The sequence below is a fragment of the Thamnophis sirtalis genome, unplaced genomic scaffold, assembly GCF_051295495.1.
Source record: "Thamnophis sirtalis isolate CommonGarterSnake01/CBP01778 unplaced genomic scaffold, rThaSir2_p1.2 scaffold_6, whole genome shotgun sequence".
NCBI classification, from domain to species: domain Eukaryota; kingdom Metazoa; phylum Chordata; class Lepidosauria; order Squamata; family Natricidae; genus Thamnophis; species Thamnophis sirtalis.
The window spans coordinates 13,031,911-13,051,583 of NW_028261386.1; the positions used below are offsets into that span (position 1 = coordinate 13,031,911).

Sequence of the window (19,673 nt, forward strand, 5' to 3'; positions counted from 1 at the left end):
CTGACACTAGAGACTTATCATGAGGTAAAGAACCATCCCTTGATCCTACTATTTGGGGGTTGAGGTGATAGAATGGCAGTTTTAGAGGACCCTGAATGAAGCAGTTGTTCAAAATCCCTTTTAATCTGGGTTCAGATCAGAGTCAAAAAGGAAAATACATTGAACACTCTTATGGATGACCCAGTCAAGAGAAGGAGCACATCAGGAGTGGGTTGCTACTGGCATCATTGCCAGTTCGGCACACAAACTTTTTTGCGTGTGCCAAAAGAGCCCTCTGCGCACATATGCATTTGCAGCTAAAAAGGTCTGCGCATGCGCAGAACGTTAGAAAAGGAAAGAAAACCTTAAACTTTTGTAAGGAAGATTTTCTGTGCATGCGCAGAACCAAAAATAAAGATGGCGCCGATGACAATAGAACCAGTTCAGGGCTGTGGCAGGCCGAGTTATTAGTCGGAACCCACCTCTAGAGCACATTCTTTCTGGTTCTATTGGATCGCATTTGCATCCAGTGAGGGTTGGATTTTCAGTCTTTGGTTGCTCCAACATCAAAAAAAGGAAAATGTAGCCCAGCTGCTAAAAATACCCTACCTCTGTTTTGGCATTTTATTTCTCTCTCTGTTTAACACAGTACAAAAAAGAAACAAAATGAATCACATATTTGACTGATACGCTTTGGAAATCCAAGGTCCAGCCAGCAACCTTAGCAATTATCCAGATAACATCTTAAAACATAACATAGGTCCAGCAAGGATGATGTTTTAATTTTTTTGCAAATTCACAGTTGTTATAGCCAAAATATTATTACTGTAAACAGATCCTGTGTTTTTTCCCCCTTAGGGCAGCCATAACTATAGCAGTGACTTTGTAAAATCTTTTCCATCATCTGTCTACTTTGATTTCAATGTTTTATTATTTTTTCCAATTCAGTTTTCTTGATTCTGCTCTCACTGAGAATTATTATTATTTGCTAACTACTCTGAATGTTTAACCAAGAAGGCGGGCCCTCACCTCCCCAAATAATCAAGCCCCTTCTCCCCAAATTTGGACCCTGCAATTATATTGGATGAACTGCAGAATATTTGGCTTCTGTAAATTTGAGGGCACCAAAATATTCCATGGCCATTGCACAACGTACCTTTGATTTAGCGTATGGTATGTCTTTTTCATTTGTGACTGTTTCGACATGGAACCTGAGAAAAGGAATATGTTTGTAAATAGTTTTAGAGGAAGCAGATTTCAAATTCCAACTGTTCAGCTTCTGCTATAAGAGAAATGGGGGAAATTATAATCCAAAAAGATTGGTTCACTTAAGTACAGTTTTAATATTGCTTACTTCAGTACAGTATCGGTCTTGGTCAGTGGTGGGTTTCAAATTTTTTTAGAACCGCTTCTGTAGGTGTGGCCTGCTTTGTGGGAGTGGCTTGCTGGCCATTTGACCAGGTGGGAGTGGCTTGCCGTCCGTGTGACTGGGTGGAAGTGGCTTGCCAGCCATGTGACTGGGTGGGTGTGGCCAACTTGTAAAATGTGGTGAAACTCACTTAACAACGCTCTTGCTTAGCAACCAAAATGTTGGCTCAGAAACTCTGGCATTTGAAGCGTTCAAGTCTTAAAGCTGTCAAGTTACAAGACCCTTGCACCCCTAACCCTTTAGAAAACCCCCCCAGGAGTGTTCAAACTTGACAGCTTTAAGACTTGTGGACTCCCAGAATTCCTCCTCTTGCTCTTCATCTTGATGATGTGTGGACGGGCGGCGGGAGGCAGCTGGAATCGGTTCTAAACAGCACTGTAGATTTGTGGAACCTCTTGTATAGAAGAGGTTAGAACTAGCAGGAACCCAGCCCTGGTCTGGGTACATGCTTGATGCAGAGTTGAGTCATATCTGTAACGCAGGGGTGTCAAACTGGATTTCATTGAGGGCCGCATCAGGGTTGTGTTTGACCTTGGGGTGCCAGGGTAGGCATGGCTGGGGTGGGTGTGGCCAGCTTGACATCATTTGTATTGCGGGGGCCCTGTGATGGCCAAGTGCTAAGGCAGGACTTCCCTCAGACCAGAGGTGATATTCAGCAGGTTCTGATTAGTTCTGGAGAACTGGTAGTGGAAATTTTGAGTAGTTTGGAGAACTGGTAAATACCATCTTTGACTGGCCCTGCCCCCATCTACTCTCTGCCTCCTGAGTCCCAGCTGATCGGGAGGAAATGGGGATTTTGTAGTAACCTTTCCCTGGAGTGGGGAGGGAATGGAGATTTTTATAGTATCCTTCTACTGCCCCACCCACCAAACCACGCCCATCAAGCCATGCCACACCCACAGAACCAGCAGTAAAAAAATTTGAATCCCACCACTGCCTCAGACCCTCCCTCTCAATATAACCAATCTTCCTTCCTTCTTTCCTTCCTTCTTTCCTTCCTTCTCATCTTTTCTTCTTTTGCCTTCCTTGCTTTCTTCCCATCTTCCCTTCTTTTTCTTTCTCCTTCCTCTTTCCCCTTCTCATTTCCTGTCCTTTCTTGGATGCTCAAATGCAAAAGGGGAAACATTTCTGTTTTGTCTTTAGTTTGTTTTGCTAGTCCACTTCCCGTGAAAACTGAGCCTGTTTTCGCTGGCAGAGGGCTGTAGGGGGCCATCATGGCCAAAAATGGGGATCGGGGTGCCATGTGCGGTCCCTCGGGCTCTGTTTCTGTTGGCAGAGGGCTGCAGAAGTCAGTTGTGGCCAAAAGCAGGGGCCAGGGGCGCCACATGCAGCCCCCCCCCCGGCTCCATTTTTAGTGGTAGAGGCACTGCAGGACAGTCTTTCCCTGTTTCCAGGGAAGCCCCGCAGGCCAGTTTTAAGCATCCTTTGGGCTGGATCTGGTCTGCGGGCCTTGAGTTTGATACCCCCGCTATAAGAGATACAAATCTTCCTTCCTTCCACCAAGATCCAGTCTGCACACTATGTGTCTTTCTCAGTCTCTGGTTTGATCCAACAGATCCTAATACAGAGATGGATCAAAGATTCATGGAATCCCAGCCGAGGTGGCGCAGTGGTTAGAGTGCAGCACTGCAGGCTGCTTCAGCTGACTGCGGTTCTGCAGTTCGGCTGTTCAAATCTCACCGGCTCAAGGTTGACTCAGCCTTCCATCCTTCCGAGGTGGGTAAAATGAGGACCTGGGTTGTTGGGGGCGATATGCTGACTCTGTAAACCACTTAGAAAGGGCTGAAAGCCCTATGAAGCGGTATATAAGTCTAACTGCTATTGCTATTGCTATTCTTTCGCCTTGAAACTGGTCCCTTGGATCAGACCCTCACTGTTATTTCTGGACCTGACCTCCACTCATGGCTGGGGTGTGCATTACGTTCTTGCCACAACTCCATTTTCTGCTTGACCACAAAGCTTCTTTTGCTGTTTGCAAAATAAAACTGCGGCTGAGAGAATACTTGCTCGCCTCCTCTAAGTTGGGGCCAAGGAGAGAGAAAATCAATAGGCACTTACTTAAATGGGGACATTCACAGTCCTGTTGATTTTCACACCTGGGGAAAAAATCAGAGAAAATAGTTTTAGTGTCCTGGAGTCAAACAGAATTAAGAATGTCTTAATGAACAATGAATTGAGCAATCCTATTTTTGTGAGGTTGCCTGTAAAGAGAAACTGGCAGGACAACATCCCATTGAGTCCTACATCACAAAGATCTCATCGTTCCTAGCAATGAATTGAACACTTATTGTCTCTTACAGGTAGTCCTTGTTTAGCAACTGCCTTTTAGTGTCCATTCATACTTCCAGGGTTTCTCCTGTCCCCCAAAGTCCAGAATAAGTTTATTATTTCATGGCTAAGACAAACTGAAGAGGGATTAATTTACAGTGCAACAGAAATGCCAAGGAGAATTCTTTGTGTTCAAAATATGCCATGGGAATGATGGAAACAGAAATCTATATATATAAAAATGTGTGTGTGTGTGTGTTCCAGCATAACTCCAGAAATTTCAACCAAAGTTGGTACACAGATGACTTGCTCTCTGGAAACAAACATTGAGCGGGTAAGACACCTCTAAAACCCAGGGGGTGTGTTATGTTAAGATGCAGCCTGTTGTGCCTTAAAATGGCTTCTACTATACTGCCGTAAAATGGCTTCTACTGTAAATCGCAGTGGAGTTGCCATGGTGATGGCTTCACAGTAGTCCATAAGGGGGATCACTCTGGTAAGGGGGAAAATCCAACATTAGAAATTATGTTTGGTCCGGATATTTCCCCCCTATAAATAAATAAACTGAAACACTGGATTATCAGCTAGTTGTAAGATAAAAAAGAGTTGTGGTTTTCAATTGTACTTGGGGGCTGTTGATGTTTACCACTTACATTTTCCAGTGGAGGAGTCCCAGCTTGAAGCCAAGTCTTTGGATCAGTGTCTATGGAGATTCTTTGTCATCCAGGTCATGGATGTCTCAAAGGTGCTTTTTTTTGTTTTTCTTTCTTTCCCTTCTCATACACTGCCACATACCTCCCAACGGCCGATAAGATCACACAGATTGGGCCTCCTTCGGATGCCGTCAGCCAGACAGTGTCGGCTGGCGGGCCCCCGGAGGAGAGCCTTCTTTGTGGCTGCTCCGACCCTTTGGAATCAGCTACCCCCAGAGGTCCGGACCTTACCCACTCTCATGGCCTTCAGGAAAGCTGTTAAAACCTGGCTGTTTCGGCAGGCCTGGGGCTGTTCACCTTATTGTTAAGGTCCAGCCCCGATTAGAATGAATGCGTGTCGTGAATTTTAATCTATTCTTTTTATTTTTATTTTCTTTTTTCTTTGTAAGCCACCCGGAGTCCTTCGGGATTGGGCGGCCTATAAATTAAATAAATAAATAAATAAATAAATAAATAAATAAATAAATAAATAAATAAATAAATAAATAAATAAATAAATAAAAACACTTCTCAGAACTGAAGAAGCTTCTTGGATGAAAAGCAAAATGTCTTCAAGAAAAAAAACAACAAAATTCAGTTGCCTTTTGAAAAAGCACCTGTAGGACTCTTTGGATTAGGTTGCCGACCAAGCTTGGTCAAATGCAAGAGGATTTAAAGATTCTAACAGGAAAACAGATGAGACAATTGATTAGAAAGATCAATGCAACATAATTAGGATAACTCAGTGCATTTGGGGCAGACCACTCCTCGTTGCCACACCCTCTTTCCCCCTTCCCTCCTCACTTGGAGTGTTTGAAAATTAATGAGGTGCTATAAGTTGCTCACTTCCAATTCAGAGAAAACAGCCTTAAATCAGACCTGTTTTTTTTAATTACTCTAGGTTAAATAGTCATACTGTGGCTCTCCATGGTTTTAGAGTCTTTTAAATCTTCTAACTGTAGTTGTAAATTTTGACCTCCTACACTTGGGTCATACACCACCAGCAAGAAATTTAGAACAATGGAGTTCAATTCAATATTTATATTATAGAGAGTCTTGGTAGCGCAGTGGTTAGAGTACAGTACTACTTCTGCTGACTGCCGGCAACCTGCAATTTGGCAGTTCAAATCCCACTAGGCTCAAGGTTGACTCATCCTTCCATCCTTCCAAGGGGGGTAAAATGGGGACCCAGATTGCTGGGGGCAATAGGCTGACTCTGTAAACTACTTAGAGAGGGCTGTAAAGCACTGTAAACCGATATATAAATCTAAGTGCTATTGTTGTTGCTATTTATTATTTAATTCTAGAATTTTTAACCGCATATTCACTGAGTGAATATTTTACTCCTTCTGGTCTCTGGTTCTATGACTGTAATAAACTGAATTGAATAGTGGAGTTCTTACTGCTTTCTGAGCTTGTTTGATTGAAAACATCTTGGTACCCAACTAGATAATATCATCAGTGTGAGTGTGGGTTTTGTTGCCTGTTTACATCCAGTATTTTGCCCTGCCATTTTGATGAAATTATGGTCTCCTCCTTGATGGTTCATTGATTGTCTTGTTTTCAGTCTGTTTCTCTGGTATTGATCCCCGCTGTTGGCTGCTGAAGGAGAGATGTTCTAATCCTTCCTAGTTCTCTCTTTTGAAAGGTGTGTAAACGTGGGTTTTTTTCTGTGCGGCCGCTGATAGCTGATTTGTCTGAATGCCAAACCTCCAGGAGCTCTCCAGTACAGCTAGTCCTCAACTTACAATCACAATTTCTGTTGCTAAGCAAGACAGTTAAGTTAGTTTTATCCCATTTTATTAACCTTTCTGCCAAAATTGTTAAGTGAATCACTGCAGTTGTTAAGTTAGTAACGTAGTTGTTAAGTGGATCTGGCTTCCTCACTGATTTTGCTTGTCAGAAGGTGATCAAATGACCCCTGGACACTTCAACTCTCATAAATACATGCCAGTTGCCAAGCGTCCAAATTTTGACCATGGGATATTGCAACAGTTAGAAGGGTAAAAGAGTCATAAGTTCCTTTTTCAGTGCGGTTGTAACTTTAAACGGTGACTAAGCGAGTTGCTGTAGGTTGTGCTTTTGGATCTGGCTAGGTCTAAGATGACGCGGCAACTCAGTGGCTAAGATGCTGAGCTTGTTGATGAGAAAGGTCGGCGGTTTGACGGTTCAAATCCTAGTTCTGCGTAACAGAGTTACTTGTCCCAGCTTCTTCCCATCTAGCAGTTCGAAAGCATGTAAAAATGCAAATAGAAAAATCCGAACCACCTTTGGTGGGAAAAGTAACAGTGTTCTGTGCGCCTTTGCATTTAGTCATGTCAGCCACATGACCAAGGAGACGTCTTCGGACAGCGCTGGCTCTTTGGCTTTGAAATGGAGATGAGCACCACTCCGTAGAGTCAGGAACAACTAGCACATATGTGCATGGGGAACTTTTATCTTTTAGGTCTAAGATGCCAATAGTTTCCCAATGGAACCTCTGGTTGAGTCTGTCCATATGTTGTGAGATGAAGGCGTTGTCATATCTTCTGATGGCTAGTTGGTGTTCATGGAAGTGCTTTGTACTGGTTGCTTTTTTTTAATTGCTCTCTTAAAGTGTTGAGCAGCCCCAAAGCTTTAACTGCTTTGTGATTCATCTCATTCCATTAGGACTGCAATCCAGGAAGGACACAGAAAATGATCCCTACTTACTGAGTTCTCTGGTTGTCCACATTTGCCTTTTCCTCTTTACTCCCTGAAAATGGAGAAGAAACAGAAACGGGAGAGAGTTTTAAGAGCTAAAATGCAATTATAAGAGGGGGGGAAAAGGAGCAATAACCACTAAAGAAGTAATAGGGGAGATGAAAAAGGAAAATCAATTCAATTCAAGTATATTGGCAGAGTTGGGAGCTGGAGAAGCTCATCACACCATTTTACAGATGGGCAAAATGTCGCTTGAACATCCGTGCTATTATAACACGGCTTAGTGAACATATGCACAGAAATTTGAATTCTTACCCACTGCTTTGTCTTTATAAGAGACTAATGCTGATAACCTGGCATTGCCCAGGTATTTATTTATAGGGGGGAAACGTCCAGACCAAACGTAATTTCTAATGTTGGATTTTCCTTCTTACCAGAGGGATCCGCCTTGTGGAGTACTGTGAAGCTGTTACTATGGCAACTCCACTGTGCTGTACAGTAGAAGCCATTTTACGGCAGTACAGTAGAAGCCATTTTAAGGCACAACAGGCTGTATTGTAACAGAACACCCCCCGAGGGGTGTTATACCCCCACAGTATTTGTTTCCAGAGAGTAAGCCATCTATGTTCCAAGTTTGGTTGAAATTACTCGAGGCGTTCCAGAGTTATGCTGGAACAAACACACACACAGCCATTTTTATAGATAGATGATAGATAGATAGATAGATAGATAGATAGATAGATAGATAGATAGATAGATAGATAGATAGATAGATAGATAGATAGATAGATAAACTGTGATCTGTACCATGTATTAGAGATTGCTTGCAATTTATTATCCCTATGAACAAATATATTGCCTCAGTAGTTAAGACACTGGGCTTGTCAGACGGAAAGCCAGCAGCCATGTTCGAGACCTGAGTTCCATGTGATAGGGTGAGCTCCCATCCACACTCCCAGCTCCTGCCAATCTAGCACTTTGAAAGCATGCAAATACAAATAGATAAATAGGTAACTCTACAACAGGAAGGTAACAGTGTTCCATGATGTCATGTTAGCCACATGACTGCAGAAATGTCATTGGTCAGCACCGGCTCAATGGTCTTGAAACCGAGATGAGCAGCGCCCCCTATAGTTGGCAACGACTAGCGGAATAAAATCTGCAAGGACTCCCATTAGTTTACTTTTATGAACAAATGCATGGTATTTCAGGCACCAAATTATAGTTAATCTGGGTTTCAGATCTCAACTAATCAAAGTAAGGGATTAAGACCTTACCAGTCTGTTGACATTTCATGCACATGCTGATAAGGGCCCCCAGAACCATCAAGGAGAAGGCACCCCAAATCAGCTCCACTTGGCCCATAGCTTGGTTTTACCGCAATTCCAGCCTTAAAAAGACAAGAGTAACATAGATGAGACAAGGAAGGTTAGGGACACAATCTTCAACCACTTTGTAGTACAGGAGCAGTGGTGGGATTCAGCCGGTTCGCACCTATTCGGGAGAACCGGTTGGTAACTTTCCAGGCAGTTCAGAGAACTGGTTTTCGGAAGAAATCTCCTTTTGTTTTTCCCTACTTTACAGGGCTAATCCTGTAAGGCAGGCAGGAAGGAAACATTCTGGTGTTGTTTCTAGCCTCATCTTTGTTGACCTGCTTACAGAAATTGTCTCTCCGGTTAACCCTGATTACATTGTAAGAGCTAAGGCGAAGGGCCCATCGACGGGAGTGATGTTGAGTTGGCCACACCCACCCAGTCACGTGACCACTAAGCCCCACCTACCCAGCTGGCCATTAGGGCAGAGAACTGGTTGTTAAATTATTTAAATCCCACCACTGTACAGGAGCCTTACTTCAAAACCGGGGGGGGGGGGAGGGAATCAGTAGATATGGTGAGGGCATAACTCTTTACTTTTTCCATATATGTTTATTACTAGATTTATATCTTGTCTTTCCTCTGGAGCTCAACAGGTTGTACATAGAATATCCTTCCCCCAGGTTCCTTCCAGAGGCAATTCAAGGTGCTGGTTGTCATTTCCAATGCATAGATGTCATTTGGGGAGGGGGCATTGGTAAGATGGAAAGCAATCAGAGAGTGATTTGATCATAATGATGGACTGAAGATATTCTTCCTCTACAGGATGTGTTGCAACTGCCGCAACCCAAATCAGACCTAATGTTTCATCTTAGTGCAGTGATGGTGAACCTTTTTCGCCTCAGGTGCCAAAAGCATGTGTTTGCGCGCTATTGCACAAGCGTGCCTGCCCACCCCTATAATTTAATGCCCCCTTGTGCTGTTCCACCTGCGCAAGCGCAGATGACCCCCCCCCTCTGCCCCAGGTTTGCACGCACAGCTTTCTTGGAGCCTGGGGAGGGCGAAAACAGGCTGGAAACAACTCATTTTCCAACGGTTTTTCGCCCTTCGATTTCAGGGAAGCCTCCGGAAGGTGAAAAACGCCCCAAAATTAGCCGGCCAGCACGCGCATGCACACTTGAACTGACAGGGCAATGCCTCGCATGCTCTCAGAAATGTCTCTGCGTGCCACCTGTGGCACACGTGCCATGGGTTCGCCATCATGGCCTTAGTGTGTATCTTGGATGACTTAGATCAAGTCTGTGATTGCCATGGTGTCTGCGAACTCCTCAGATGCACCAGACTCTGTTTCTTGGCGCAGACTGAAGTCACAAAGAACTATAAGTGTCGGCAATTCCACTGTCAACCCTGACACAGAATCGAGTAGAAGTGTCACTGCACAATGGGAGGCTGGTATAGCAGCAACAGACCCAATTACTGTCTAAGCCCAACATCAACCAGAAGTAGTTCTAGCTACCTATAATATAGGACAGTGATGGTTAGCCTTTTTTGTCACCGGGTGCCGAAACTGGAGCATGAATGCACACATGCATGAATGCACCGGAGCACCGGAACCCAGAAGAGAGCAGCTGGCCAGTGAGCATGCGTACGGTGGCCAGCTGCTCTTTCGGGTTCCATCCAGTGCATGTGCACTGGCCAGCTGCTCTCTTCTAGGTTCTGGCGTGTGTGCTGGAACCCAGAAGAGAGCAGCTGGCTGGGTGCACATGCGTGCCGGACCAGCTGTCCAGTATGCATGCATGCAACGAAACCCAGAAGAGCAGCTGGTGACAGTGTGCGTGGCCACCGAGAGGGTTCTGCATGCCACCTTTGACATGCATGCCATAGGTTCACCATCAAGGACACAGGACCTCTGAAAGCTGTTAAGCCTATCTATTCAAATCTTTTGACTACATTATACTCTCATTCTCCAATGATGTCAATCTAAAACTCAGATTGAAGCAACCTAGAGAGGGAAAACCTCAGGTTTTATAAATGAAGAATGAAGGATAAGTTGTATCAGGTGTTTAAGAAGGGATGAGGTAAGTCTGAGAACAAAAGGAAGAACGCATGATTTGGAAGTAGAAACAGTGAGGAGGGAATGGAGATGGGGATGGGCATTTTGTGCATTGCTGAAGTTCTTGGACTCAACTACCCAATATGGTGACCACTATGTAAGAGTGGGAAGCTGCGGAAGAGAAAGCAGTCTGAGACTGTATGATATACGATGGAACTTATTGTTCCTATGTTGTTTTTAAGTTATGTGGTTATTTTTGTTAATGTGTTTATGTGTTCTGTTGATGTGTTTGTGTGTATAAAATAAAATAAAAATTAAAAAAAAATAGCCTGGTGCTGAACCTCTAGTGCTAGGAGATTTCAATGGCTATGTCCTTAGTATGGAATCTGGGTAGGTTCGTGATTTCGTGGCCTCCATGGTCTTGTTGAAGGCAGTATTGTACCGTTTGTATAAAGGCACACAGATCTGGCTTTCATAGAGAAGATGGAGAAGATGAAGATGAGAGATGGCTTTCAGAGAGAAGATGGTAGGTGACGTGAAGGTGAACATTGTGTCACTCCTTTATCATGGTCAGATCACTTGCTGGTCACTATGCATTTTTTCAGCATGTTTGACATCTGTAGGAATGGGAATCATTAGGATATTCTGCCCAGCATCTAATTGTCCCTTTGAGTTTTTGATTGATTGGGCAGGAACTGTCACCGTTCATCTTATGGGGGGAGGGCACAAGGACATTGAATGAGATGCTTCATCTCTTGTTGCCTGGTTTATGAAGAAACTCCACTCTACGAAGAGTGACAGAAGAGATTCTTAGATCAATAATGGTAGAAACTGAAAAATGGATGTGACTGAACTCAACTATATGTCCATGTTTAAGAAGCTACCGTGTTTCCTCGAAAATATTTTCTTTTGACCCCCGAAATAAATGCTTGGCCTTATTTTTGGGGAGGTCTTATTATTTTTGAGATGCAGAGGCCCCTTAACCTTGGCCCACGGATCAGCTGATCCAGAGAGGGCCGGAAGTTATGTCTCTGTTTCTGATACACTCTTGCCAGCCCTGGCGTCACTGGGCCTGCGACTCTTTTTGTGGCTGCCACTAAGAGAAGGGGTGTGGTAACTAGGGTTTGTGGGAGTGGCCTCTGCGGCCTCTACGAAGCCATTCCATGTGGATGGCAGGCGCATGTGGGGCATGTTACACCCCCCTTCCCCCCTGAAAATAGCAGGGACTGGCTGCACATGCGTTTAAATAAAAAAAATTAAACAAAGCATAGTCACTTCATGGCTGCTGCTGTGTTGCAATATTTTAGGGTAGGGCTTATTTTAGTGCATGTGCTCAAAAGCCCGATTGGGCTTATTATCTGGGGAGGTCTTATTTTCAGGGAAACAGGGTATATCATGGTGATAAAAAAGAGAGAAGTAGGATTACTTCTCCACTTGTATTACGTTTCCAAGTTCATTTGAGGGAAGTTTAAAGTCTCTGCTTTTCTATTGTAAACCATTTGGAATATTTTTGATTGGGCAATGTGTGCATTAGTGCAATAACTAAATAAGTACTATTATTCTATATTGTGCTTAAATGCTATATTGGTTTTGTGAAGCTAAAGGATGTACGTTACGAGACAGTTATGCACCGATAGTAAATATTAAAACTAATTGGGATAATGGAAGTATAAATTATGCTCCAGTGCCAAATTAAAGCTATTATGGACATTGTGGGAAATTAAAATAGCCAGACCAACTGGACAATTAGGGGAGGAAAAATCCAACAGATATGGAAGGTTGGGGAAAGAAGAAATCAAGTTAGTCTGTTGCGAAGGGCCATGCAAATCTTTGATGAATGATTATTTGAATCAGTGTTCCAAAATGAACAGGTAAACTGGATTGAATGCATTCAGATTGATTGATGACACTCCAGATTGCTTAGGAAATCCACCTTCCCACTTACCCCGGTATAAATATTTAATTTAGTACATTGCATACAAAAGCCAAAACAGGATTTTTAAATTTATCGATTCTCAAGTGTCCTATCTAGAAGCCCATTAGATATTTGGGATGAATTCCCAGAATTCTTAATAATGGCCACGTGGGATGGAGAATTCTAGGGACTGAAGTCCACACAATAAGAGGCTGCCCAGGTTGATCTAGTCAAGGGGTGTCAAACTCAATTTCATTGAGGGCCGCATCAGGGTTGTGTTTGACCTCAGGGGTTGGGGTGGGCGTGGCCAGCTTGACATCACTCATGTCAGGGGTGCCTGTGGTGGGCGTGGCCAGGGTGGGCATGGCCAGCTTGACATCACTCGTGTCGGGGACTCCTGTGGTGGCCCAAGCACTCTGCCCGTGAAAACAGGCTCCCGAGCTCCATTTTTGGCTGCCACGGCCTCCCTCTGCCAGTGAAAATGGAGCCCCGGCCCTCCCGACCTCCTTTTTAACTAGCAGAGGCCATGGCAGCTAAAAACGGAGCATGGGAATCTGTTTTTGCAGGCAGAAACACGGCAAGCTGGTCCTTTGCTGTTTTCCAGGGCAGTCCTGTGGGCCAGATCTGGCCCCCTGGCCTTGAGTTTGACATCCCAGATCTAGTCTGATATTATTGACACTGACTGACAGCACCTTCAGAAGTTTTAGCTAGGAGGTTTTCAGCCGTATTTAGATACCCTATGGCAGTGTTTCTCAACCTTGACAACTTGAAGATGTCCTGACTTCAACTCCCAGAATTCCCCAGCCAGCATTCGCTGGCTGGGGAATTCTGGGAGTTGAAGTCCGGACATCTTCAAGTTGCCAAGGTTGAGAAACACTGCCCTATGGAAACTTCTGCAGTCAAAACTTTGCTTTACAAATGATCCATGGCTTCAGCCCAGCCTCTCAAGGGGAACAAAAAGAGTTGGAAACAAAGAGTCATACCAGGGAGGAAGAAAAACCAGGGACTTTTGCTGTGACAGCTTTGGTTTGGAAATTGTGCAACTCATGACCAGGGACGGCAACCAGAAACCCACGCCATTGCAAGTAAAGAGGGGGCTGCGAGGGCAACTGCAAACATTTGTTTTGGTAGCTGCCAGGAGTCAACAATGACTCAGAGGAAATCTGCCCTTCCCTAAATTCCCAGGGCCCATCCAAAGTATTTAAATTACAATCAGCCTGATCAACTTTCCTCTTGCACTACAGTTTTAAAAAGGTAGTGAAATATAAGCTTAGTAATTATTCGAAGGTTTGGGGATTTTCTCAGACCTCTCTTTACTGGAATATAGATTATAGAGCCTTGGTGGCACAGTGGTTAGAATGCAATATTGCAAGCTAATTCTGCTGACTGCCGACTGCAAGCAGTTTGAATCCCACCAGGCTCAAGGTTGACTCAGCCTTCCATCCTTCCGCGGTGGATAAAAGGGAGACCCAGATTGTTGGGGGCAGCATGCTGACTCTGTAAACTGCTTAGGGAGGGCTATAAAAGCACTGCAAAGCAGTATATATGTCTAAGTGCTAAGTGCTATTTCAAGCAGTGGTGAGTTTCCAATTCCACTACTGGTTCACTTGTGTGTGCACATACGCAGAAGCGTCCGGGCGGGCGGGTGGAGCCTCCCACCACCACCATTACTGGTTCACCTGAACCGGACCGAACCAGGAGCAACCCACCTCTGATTTCAACGGAGAAAAAGGAATGGAGAAAAAAAAAACTATTTCAGTATGGAATAAAGTGAGAAGATGCTGTTGATTAACCAAGCCATTGATTGTTGATGTATTCTATTATTTGCATGTAAAAGATCCAGGTATAGCATCCAGCTAGAAACCGTCATGATTTTTAGTTCTCTTCTAGGCACGAAGCCATCTGGATGACTTTGGACCAGTCACATCTCTTGGCCCTTGGTCAAGGGACCTTTCTCTGCCATTAACCCTGTCCTATACAACACGTTGCCCTCAGAATTGAGGCTGGTCCCTACTTTCAGAAGAGCGTGAAGACCTGGTTTCACACAGGCCTGGGGATCTATGAATGACATACAATCTTGGAGATGGTTGGTAGGTTGAGGGCACAACCTATGCCCTTTTAACTGTTTTTTTTAACTGCAGCAGTGGCCAAAATTGTGGAAACCTTTTGGGAAAACTGTATTTTTGAGGTTTGACGGCTAATAGCACCACTTGGTTTTGGAGTAGTATCATAAAATTATATATCAATGGAAAAATAACTTAGTAAAGAATGTAATGTGACAAAGTTTGTTCAATTATCTGTATTATAGATAATTATAGCCAAATATATCCAGCAATAAAACCCAGTTAATAGGAGGAATCATTCAATCTTGGTTTCACATTAGAACAGCTGCAGAATTAAAAGATTTGGTTCGCTCCATGGGAAAACGTTGTAAGGCCGTAACCCATGATAAAGGTTACACAACTAAATATTAACTGACATGGTAATAATTTTTATATATCTCATTTTTTCTATGGTGATTATTTTTGTATATCTCATTTTTTTCTACGTGTTTCACTTTTCTTCTTTATAACTGCTATTCTCGATCACCAAAATAATAATATTGGGCCTCAATGTAAATGGTAGAGCTGTCTGGGGAGAGGTTTTTGACAGCCTGCCAGCATATGGTTTTTAACAAGCGCAGGAGATCTTATCTATGTCGCCTAATAATAATGAACAACAATTTTTGAGAGACCAGGATTTTTTTACATTAAATTCATGTGCTTTAATGGAAAAATTAATATAAGGCCTGATGTGGGTGGGTGTCTGCAAGCATATGTGTTTCTATATATATCCCAAAATATTACACCTCTGATTTAATATTTTCCAATAAATGAAGCCACCACCCCCAGCTATCAAGAATTGTCCATCGTAGCGGCTATGAAAACAAGAATAAAGGAAGAAGGCTGAGAAACAGCGGCACAATTTTTCACTGCTAATCCAGCCATACTTTTTAAATTGTTTTATTTTTGGTGATTGAGAGCTAGAAAGAAGGAGCAGCACTATTGTACCCATAATAAGTGGAGCACATACCAATTATTTGATGGCAGGCATGAGGTCCTAGCAGACTTTCTATGTAAAGTTTAATACAAGAGATCAGTAAGAAGTCCCATCACCTATTTTTGGCAATTTCTTACTTTATAGAACTACAGAATCGAGGTACAGAAAGACCCCAGACATGTTGATCTACTCCTGAAAAAAACAATATCTTCAAAAAAGGACTGTGGGATCTCCTGCTTGAGCTGGGGGCTTGGACTAGATGGTCCCTTCCATCTCTGTTAATCGGATTGCTAATTCTCTGACAGCCAACAACCCTACCTGCTTCTCACTAAAAATACTTTTTTAAAAAAAGTGTGATGCCTTTTTGGCACAGTTAGCGTGTGCCAACTGCAAAACTGATGTCAGTGGAAACAGAAGGCCACTCACCCAAAGGTTGAAAAAGAGGATGTAATATTAAGGAAGAAAAAATTCACTCCCAGTGTGACAGGTCAGTTGTTCCTAAGGGAAATACTTTTACAGAATACCATGGCAGAGTTCTAAAACTTCATAGAATATGGTACCTTGCAGCTGGGGAATTCGTGGATTAAAACAAAAGGCAACACTAATTTTGCGTCACGGTTATGGACTATTTGTTTATAAAGAAGATTGGTCTTCTAAGGAGCAACCAAGACAGACTGTAGAGTTGCCAGGGAAATAACTTGTGAGAAAGTGCACAAGCATAACATCAATAAATACACAAATGCATGTATGCATTTGACAGGTTCATCTTAATAAGGATACTATAGCAGAGGGTTACAACCCAGAGATCATGCCTTCCATTCAAGCAGTTGCCTACTCTTCATCACACGTTGTAAGAGAGCTGGGTTAGTCTCTGGTAGCCAAGAATCAAGTGTGGGTAACTTTTCAGATTAGCAAGTTATTAAAAGGCATTAAGGTCCTGTGAGCCACTGCTCACTTCATCAGATGCTTAAAATGTGTTAATCTGAGCAGCTGCTATCAGATGCCTTTAGTACTCACAAGCTTCTCTCCCTCGCTTGAGTTTTTGACTGACAAATATTTTTAGTGCAAGAAATGGAAAGATGGAGAAAATGGAGAAACAAGGAATGGCCTCTGACGTTTAAAAATGAAAATACAAATAAGCAGAGTGCAGCCTATCACTTTTAAGAAATGTGCCCATCTGCAAAGAAAAATAAAACTAAGATAAGGTTATCAAAGACATCTCGGGGAGCCGAGAACAGCTGGATCACGTTTCATTAAGCCAAATGAAAACCTATACGTTTTATAGGAGTTCCAAATTGTTAGGTCAACCTCTACCAAGCGTCATGACATTTTCTGAAGTTTTTTTTTAATGTCATGTTATTTGGGGGAATCACTTTTGTTCCCTGTTCAATTTTTACAAAAGGAAAAAAAAAAAGGAGTGATCTAGAGGGAAATTGAACCGAGTTACAGTCTATTCTGCTAGAAAGAAGTGGGCTATCATAAAATCCAGTAGGGTCAACAGAAGCTGGAATATCATACCTTGCAAAGTTTAGAGGCTTCCTAAGAGGCAGAAGTTGCTGATCCGTTACTCTCTGGCCATTTCTTACTCAGCGGTCTCACATTCAAAGCTGTTATGTGGCTACTTGTTCCCTGCAACAGCGAGCTGGCCTCGAGCTTCCTGTTACCTGTGACTCACTCAACCCAACATCTGTGGTTCCGGTTTGGACGAGGATTTTCTCACAAATCACAAAGCACAGGGTAGCAAAATTGGAACATGATCTTGTCTTGACCAATTCTCACAAAGGCCGGGCAGCTTAGCCCAAGTGATTGGGGAAGAATTAATCTGGTGTGTTAATAAATGCAACGTGCAACTATTGTGGGTCATCAAGCTTCTAAAGGAAGGGCCGAGTCAAAAGGTAATCATTCTTCAAGATTTAGGACTGGTATATATTTTTTTTTGCAATACTTTCCCCCCCAAGTTTCAGGAAAAATACACCCAAACATATGCTCATCAATCAACGGAGTATCCAAAAAACATATGGAAAGTAGAGGGAGGATAGTTGTTAATCTTTGCCACACAAAAAAACTTTTGGCATCAAGGACAAAAAGCAGAAAAGCTTCATAGTCCTGAGGATGCAGTTAAAGTAAAAAGAAAATAGGTGACCATATTAGTCACAACTGATCATGTCACTATGTTTGACTCAAGAACCGTATCTTGTGGTAGGCTGAGATGCTATCTCTATCTCAGTTCTGTATCTAATCTGGGGACTTTGTTACAAGATCTAATATCACTCACGGCTATTCAGGGAAGCACATACTTCATCCTTCTCCGTGGTATTATTTTTTTAGCATTAGGAGAAAAAAAGTAAATATATACCGTATTTTTTGGAGTATAAGATGCACCTTTCCCCCCCCCCCCAAAAGAGGGTGAAAATCTGGGTGTGTCTTACACATTGAATACAGCATTTTTGGCCTACTGAAACCCCGCCCCCTTTGCAAAAATGGATGTGATGGGTTTGGGAGGCCTCTAAAGTGCTCCTGGAGGCTGGAAAGGGCAAAACCGAGCAAAAAACGGGCTGTTTTTTTGCTCATTTTTGCCCCCACCCCACCCTTGGGAGCACTCTACAAGCCTCCTAAAGGCTATGCATGCCCTTTATTTTGGCCAAAAAACAGGCCAGTTTTCACAAAAAACAGGCTGTTTTTTGTTCGGTTTTGTGCCCCCCCAGCCCCCAGGAGCACTTTACAGGCCTCTCAAACTCTACATGCGCCGCTTTTACCAAAAAATGAGGCATGCAAGAGTGTTTGGGAGATCTACAGAGTGCAAAAACTTTTTTAAAAAAATTACCTCTTCAAAATTTTGGTGCGTCTTATACTCTGGTGCATCTTATACTGTATGTAAGCAAAAATCACCTGTGTCTATAGAGTCCCTTAAGCTAGACGTGCTCCCTGGGAGGTGCTAAATGGGCAAAAGCAATCAGATGCAGCCATATTGCCCCTTCTGGGTCTCATGGCCATCACAAACAAGAGTATAAAATCTACATTGTATATGCCACCATCTTTCAGTAACGCCCCATTATATTCTACATCAGATAATCTGTAAACAAAATACACAAACAGAAATTGGACATCAGCAACGGTTAATTAAAAAAAAAAAAATAGGGGGATTTTTTCAGTTCTCCAGATGATGCCACCGACAACCCTTGAGAAAATTGAAGATTTGATCTCCATAGACTTAAAATTTCTCACAAAACAGCAAAAATCAAGACTTTTAGGATACTAGATGTTTGGTGCAAGAACACGTACTTAAGTCTTTGCTTTATAAACAATGTATCATTCACATGCTCACCTTGTCATCCATTTTCCCCCTTAATCAGAATATATACCAGGTACCCTTTTCACACCTTACATAGTATTTTTTTTCCCTATCAATATGACAAAAGTTGTGTTTTTCTTATAAAAGAAGTTGTTAGGCAAAATGTGTAAAATTATATATTAGGAACTGCCCCGTACTGAATTTAACCATTGAATAATGGTGTCTCTCCTGCCCAAATCTGCTCCTTAACCATCCCACAACCATCCACATCTGTTGAGATTATCCCTCTGCCTTGGATGAAATAGAAATCTTGGAATGTTTTCTTGAAAAATCCAGATTAATCCAACCCGTAATATATTGGTTGGCTGCTGTTCTGACCAGTGGTGCTTAGACTTCTTCCTGAAAAAGAACACTTATACAGGTATCAATACACCTGTAAGCCTGACCACTGGGCACTGGTATGCTCAGAATGAACAACAGAAGTAGGTGGCTCATTATAAGATTGTTTTGCATTATTTAGCTTGTCCTTTCATATTTGATTGAACTTTCACGATTCAGACTTGCACCGTAATAATTTTTTGTTGTGTTTTCAAAATTGGGGGCACACAGGTAGTCCTCGATTTGCAACAGTTCATTTAATGACCTTTGAAGTTACAATGGTACTGAACAAAAGGAACTTATGACCATTTTTCACGCTTACATCCATTGCAGCATCTCCATGATCAAAATTCAGGGGCATGGCAACTGGTTCATATTTCTGACAATTGCCGTGTCCCAAGGTCATGTGACCACCTTTGGCGACCTTCTGTTGAGCAAAGTCAATGGAGGGGGGGGGGAAGAGAGCCAAATTCTGCAGTGATTCACTTAACAACTCTGGCAAGAAAGGTCACAAAATGGGGCAAAATTCACTTAACTGTCTTGCTAAGCAACAGAAAGTTTGGGATCAAATTGTGGTCGTACGTTGTGGACTACCTGTATATGGGAGAACCATAGCAGATACGGCCATCAATT

The 19,673-nt window shown here is 42.8% G+C and overlaps 1 protein-coding gene across 1 annotated transcript in view; it reads right to left on the reverse strand.

The window, feature by feature from the left end:
• LAT2 (linker for activation of T cells family member 2) overlaps window positions 1-17,257 on the reverse strand; it is a 35,738-nt gene extending 18,481 nt beyond the window's left edge. Inside the window, exons 1-5 of the mRNA XM_087717217.1 lie at window positions 16,889-17,257; window positions 8,328-8,440; window positions 7,060-7,102; window positions 3,467-3,504; window positions 1,136-1,190 (exon numbers count right to left, since the gene is read on the reverse strand). Coding sequence (XP_087573343.1) covers window positions 1,136-1,190; window positions 3,467-3,504; window positions 7,060-7,102; window positions 8,328-8,415 — 224 coding nt within the window. The 5' untranslated portion in view covers window positions 8,416-8,440; window positions 16,889-17,257. The remainder of the gene's footprint in view (window positions 1-1,135; window positions 1,191-3,466; window positions 3,505-7,059; window positions 7,103-8,327; window positions 8,441-16,888) is intronic.
• Between the last annotated feature and the right edge of the window lie 2,416 nt (window positions 17,258-19,673).